General features: G+C 41.8%; 1 protein-coding gene across 1 annotated transcript in view; it reads right to left on the bottom strand.

The window, feature by feature from the left end:
* The window catches only part of LOC115241369 (regulator of G-protein signaling 17), a 14,078-nt gene extending 7,898 nt beyond the window's left edge, over positions 1–6,180 (bottom strand). The window contains exons 1-3 of the mRNA XM_029817100.1: positions 4,942–6,180; positions 1,578–1,882; positions 831–842 (exon numbers count right to left, since the gene is read on the bottom strand). Of these exons, the coding sequence (XP_029672960.1) occupies positions 831–842; positions 1,578–1,882; positions 4,942–4,950 (326 nt within the window). The 5' untranslated portion in view covers positions 4,951–6,180. The remainder of the gene's footprint in view (positions 1–830; positions 843–1,577; positions 1,883–4,941) is intronic.

Genomic DNA, 6,180 nt, shown 5'->3' on the forward strand with positions numbered 1-6,180 from the left:
GACTCTCTTTCTGCTCCCTCCTCCCCCCCCCCCCCCATCCGTTTTGAATCCATTAAACCTGTATGTATTTCTAAAAATGTTTCCATGATTAAATAAGAAAATAATATCTGGCATTTTTATGATATATTCCCCGTGTTATTAATCTTAACGTGTTATTAATTTTAACGTAAAATATTAACAAGTTACAAGCTACTTCTTTTTTTGATTAATTTCACAAGTTAATTCAATAACATTACGTTTGTTAGCTTATAGTTTGTTAAAATTTTATGTCAACAATATAATTTCTTAAAAAAAAATGTGTTCCTTTGTTATAATTATATACCGATAAAATACGCAATTAATAAAAATCGTGTGTATTCGGACATGTTATTATTTTTGAATAAAGCTTCAATATTTTAGACTGCCATTAAGAATAGGTTTAATGCTCTCGATGGTTAAAGAAAAATATATATCTGTTGCATAATATGAAGCAAGTGGCAAATTGCGGATGGCGCTAAATCAAATAGACCGTTACATTTCAAAATACATGTTTTTAAATATTTCTTCGCCCCAATATAACGAAACAGTCAAGTATACATAATCGTGAACATATTTCCGCGGTGGCAATTCAGGAAACGCTGCTGCATTTGAGGCAAACTCTTTCGGGTCGATGCCAGTCCGGAATGAATAGGATCTATTCGCGTATAATCTGCAAAGATGGGTCGCGGAGGAAGGACGCGTGGTATGTGCATAACCCCGTTTCTTTGAGCCGTAATACGTGCATTACGATAGCATCGTCATCGACATAACAAACAAGTAGCATTAACGCACACAGTCCGTGGCCTGCTTACCATTTATTCCTACTTGTAGCGTGAAACACAGAAAGGTAATATGTAGATACGTCTGCACGGCAATAAATGGATCATACACGCGAGTTTAAAGACAATGGACCGATATCGTTTCAATGACGAGAGGTTCAGTAGATGAAGTACGCATGAAAATAGCCACGCGCACGATAACGATAATGGCGCGTTTTACTCGTTTTCATCTACCTTGCACTAGTGATTACAATGAGAGCTCTTTGTGCTGATTTGCTTTGTCAGTCATACTCGCTGTCGCGAGTATGCAGTTGCAAAACGGAGAATCGAAGTTATACTTGGCACGATTTGGTAGTCTACTCTTCGTGCATATAAACGATTTGTCCATTATCGTGTATGTATATGTGAATGAGAGGGAAGTACTATTAATTATAATTTAGTAAAACGCTTCGTACATCAGTGTATTCATTTCGTGACAAGTTAAATCGATATAACGTAACATTATTAAATAAGAACAAATTGATAAAAAGCAAATAAGAAACGTCAACGACAAAAGACATAAACGATCAGATTTTGTATTTATACATATTTTTAAAGAGATAATTTTTGCGTGAAATAAACTTGCATTATAAATAAACTCTATTATTAAAGATGGATTAATATTATGTAAAAGAGCGCTTAGAAAAAAAAAAATGTCATTTGATTTTTCAGGTCAGCAGTCTTTTTTAAAATCAATCGTATCGATGTACACGAAATGCAAGCGGGCAGGATCGATAATACCACGAGCAACTGCAACAACAGCACCAGCATAGGCAACAGTTGTCCTTCTTCGATCGGCCCATGAATCCGACCGTCTGGCGTTGTTGTTGCGACTGCTGCTGTGACGCAGGCGCCTGCTGCTGTTGCTGCTGTTGTGACTGCTGCTGCTGTTGAGACGACTGCTGCGGATTACTATGCTGCATCGTGGATCCCGAGGCCTGGCCTTGATTCTGTGCACGGAGACGACAACCACCAGCTACACTTTCGCCACCTGTCCCGTGACTAACGCCAATCCCCATTGCAGTTGCACCGAGTCCACTCGACATCTGCAATCGACATTCGTCCTCTGAATCGACGCACCACGTGCGAACGAGCTTATCATACTATATAAGAATAGGTATACTAAATCAACGGCTTCCGGAACACAATGAACTAGTAAACGGCTTTGTGATTTGTGTGAAAAGTGACTGACATTAACTTTTTTTAGAAACATGCGCTCGGATATGGATATTAATAATATGGAGTCGTTCTTTAATGCGGAGGCGGTAAACCTGATATTGCACATAAATGATGTGTAACGTAATCAAATTAAATAATCCTGCATATATAGTTATAATCATTAATTGATATTAATAGTCATATGCTCTATTCTTTTTATATCTTCATGCCGATATATTTAACTTGCCATAAAGAGATGAAAGAGCTATTATTATTGCAAGTCGAAAATGACTATGAAAATCGCGTAAGAATGCAACTTGAAAAAATTTCGGGAGAAGGATGGATGCACTGGATACGCCGAAATGAAATCAGATTAGCGTTCAGAACCGTAATCATTAAATCCCGATTGAAGTAACCCATGTAAATTTTGGGGAAGACATGGCAATCGATTTATCTATCAACACGAAAAAATCGTCAAGTTTTAATCGAAATAAACTGACTGTACGATAATTGACACATAAGCCTTCAAAAAGCAGCCAATTAGTTCGTATACGATTGTTGTACGCTCAGCTGCACGTATCGATTGGCTCGTATTTTCAGCGCGGCCCGACGATGGTGATATCGAGATGAGAGATGTAGCTAGAGATTTATTATTCTTCCGTTCGTCGTTCAGTTCGAGGTCTCCGGTATTTAAAATTCATGATCGCCAGACGGCTGAGCTAATCGATATTGGGTTCTCAGAGAAAGTCTAAGGAGATTAATTAATCCGTTAATGCCATATTTAAGAACGATCTCAATTCGAAATCAGTACGTTCCCGATCCTTTCTCAAATAAATTTGATATCTCAATCGCGCGTTCTAGCTTCTGTCCTAATTTCCAACGCAAATCGATAGTCTAGTCCGTTTTCATATTGATGTATATATATATATAATTCATGAAATATTTTATCACGATAACAAATATCAACAAGAGAATATTTTATCTTAATTATCAAAATCAGATATAAAGTATCCTGGAATCAAGCATAATTGAGAATTCATTTTTCATATTCGAAACACGAGAGAAATATTTCGCAATCAATGGAAAACGAAACTCACGCATGATTTTATTTCAATATAGAGATTTTATTTTAACAACAAGAGAACCTTGAAGAAATATTCAGCGAGGCCTGTTCATTTCTTCCCATACATAAAAAAAAAAATATTCGCGGGATGAACTTTAGATATGTTGTTTGTACGATGCACGTAACCGCGTACAGCCCTTTATTTTTACGCCACGTTGTATATCGATGACCTGCTCTCCGTGCGGCCTCACGCGATAACGACCACATCGGACAGTCGCTTATATGGGATGTGGGCAGAGGTTGATAAACAGCGGGCACTGGTGTAAAGTGTACACGTAGCCGCAAGTAAACGTGACGACGCATACGAATCAGCTGCGTTAGAACGAGAGAGAGAGAGAGAGAGAGAGAGGAGAGAGAGAGAGAGAGAGAAAAGGAGAAATGGGAAAAGAGAGAAAGAGAAGGGTATGTGGAGCAATCGGGATCATTGAGATTGAACAGGGAACCGTTTAATTGCTTATAGCGCAATATAAATCGGCGCGGTGATTTGGGATGATCGGAAAATAGAGACCGGAAGTCGTAGAACATGTGCAAAAGCCGTATTTAGAGCGGCTCCCTCATAAAAACACGCGATTGTTTACATACACAGAATGAATTTCAGTTCGTATCTCCGAAAATCTGACACTAGTTACGATAGTATAACGATATAAATTTCGATAATCTCCGAGTGCGATTTGTTTTGGCAGACGTGATGGAAACAAATCGTTGTTTATACTAGAGAACACCACGAGTAAACACTTGGAATTGAGCGATTGATGCTAACGATGAATTCTACATAAGTTTTAATGGCGCATATAACTCTTTTAATTTACATTTAAGTTGCACGCAGAACTGTATATCTGTAAGCAAAATCGTCCACACAATGGAATATATGTATAAAATTTTTTTAAAATAAAAAAATCATTTCGTTAATCGAAATTCATATTTGTTCAGATTAAAGATTAATTTTGATTATCAATCAATTATTTAAAATAATAAACAAAATGATACTCTAGTACAGATTAGTATATTTTGACACGGGAATGATAGACATTTTCGGATACAATTTTGGACATTGTTTTCGCCATCGTAGCCTTACAATCAGTTTCAAACGTCGTCAATGCGTTTAAAGTGGTTCTGAAACGGCAATAGTGTTTACGCATAGCTGCGTGTCAACATGTCAATGGCCCAATGGCGTGTTGCCTTCGTGCAGCACGCAATCGCGGAGCACGTGCAGCTACAACCCCCGCTTTCCTCTCCCACAAGCGCTGCGTCCGATAATCTTGTAAATTTACTTCGATCGGGGAAAGTGTATGCGCGCATATCTATATAAATGAATTTGTTGTGCTGTGCGTGAACGGTAAGCTGCAAACATTTTGAGCAAGATTCTAACAAGTGATAATAAAGTTATTACGCGTTCTCCCTCTTTCCATGCGCGTTGTTATTTCAGGATTTACAAATTTACAATACTATAATTTAATTTTACCAGCGTCTAAGATTATTTAAACGTGATAAAATGCAATTTTGGTTTGCAATATTAAAATCAATCTTGTTATTTATATGCATGTTTCTAAATTAGAAAAATATTCGTACATGTACAAAATTACAATTCTTTTTTAAAACTTCATATTTAAAAAATTTTATTTTGTTAGTATATTTGTCGCACATCTAGGCAAAGAATACTATTGCGTTCCGATTTACTACATCGTAAAACGAATAAGGCTGCTGCAGTTAAATTTCCTTACGGATCAGCGCGATTACATGGTTCCTTCCGATCCTGCTGATCTTCAACATCCTTTCTACGACAAAATAAAAAAAAAATGATAATACGAATGCAACCCTTCTCACCTCTATCATGTTCCATGCGTACGAAAGCGAGTCCAGCTCGCTTCCCGCGTCCTTAGGATCAGCCTGATCGGCGCGTGGCCGGCGCGACGCTGAGATAGGGGGATGCGGGTGCGGGCACGGCCGCGGGCGCACCGTGCCCGCGTTCGCGAGTGTCCCTCCCGATATGCGATCGTTCCTTTAGCCCGGTCCACCCGCGGGACCGCCTCGCCGGGCCTCGCCCGAAGCCCGCATGCTCCCAGCGCGCACCTCTGCCGAATAACGTAACAGCCCTAAGCTCACGTCGTCCTCGCGAGGTCTTTACGGACTCCCGGACGGACACATAGGTACGCGCACCACGAACCGATCGGTCGCCAAACGGGTTCCTCGCCTCGGGCGAGGCGCTACTACGCCGACGATGATGGCGACGTCGCGCGACGACACTCAACTGCGACGGACCCCAATGTGCGTAGGGTTACGTTGTCGATGTTGCGCATGATACTTTGCCCATTTCCCGACTTCTTCCGCTTCCCGATGCCGCTGATCGTTTCCTCGTCGATCCTCTTCGTCGATATTTCACCCGCGTCACGATATCACTTTACCGTCGTCACCCTCTCGCGGCGCCCTCCACCACCCTCCTCTCTCTCTCTCGACGGGATAGCCGCGCGCGCGGATCGACTGGTCGGTGTCGTGATAGGAGAGAAAAAGAGATAGACGAGGGTGCGCGGATGCAAGATTCGTCGCGGAGAGAAATAGGAAGCGGAGGATCCCTTTGCTGTCGATGGCACTCGCTCAAGGATGATGAGCGAATCCGCCGCACTCCATGGAGATACGCGCAAGTCTCGTGGTCGAATTCGGAAAATTCGTCCGTTCGGTCAACAAACTAGGATCGAATCCTTGAACTTTAGGACAATGAGGATGTCGCACGCGATCGACCTACTACGTCTTTCGGCTACGCGGTTTAAAGGCGCGGCCGCGCCGCGCCGCGTCACGCTCGCGGTCTCCGACCAGCGCCGATCTCACACTCGGCACTTGCTTTCCTCGCAGCTGGCGTAGGTGGTCGTACGCGGTATGACGTTCGATTTTCGTCCTCCGTTACGTTTGACGAAATTATAAATAGATACTCGCGCGCCTGTTGGTACTATACGAGACGCTAGCGTGGCTAGCTTGAGTGCCGCTGCTGCTGCTGCTGCTGCTGCTGCTGCTGCTGCTGTTGTTGGCTCGGACCGATGATGATGCTGTCGTTACGTCTGCCTCTATCGC

Source organism: Formica exsecta, unplaced genomic scaffold (assembly GCF_003651465.1).
Source record: "Formica exsecta isolate Colony F162 unplaced genomic scaffold, ASM365146v1 scaffold48, whole genome shotgun sequence".
In the NCBI taxonomy this organism is placed as follows: Eukaryota; Metazoa; Arthropoda; class Insecta; order Hymenoptera; family Formicidae; genus Formica; species Formica exsecta.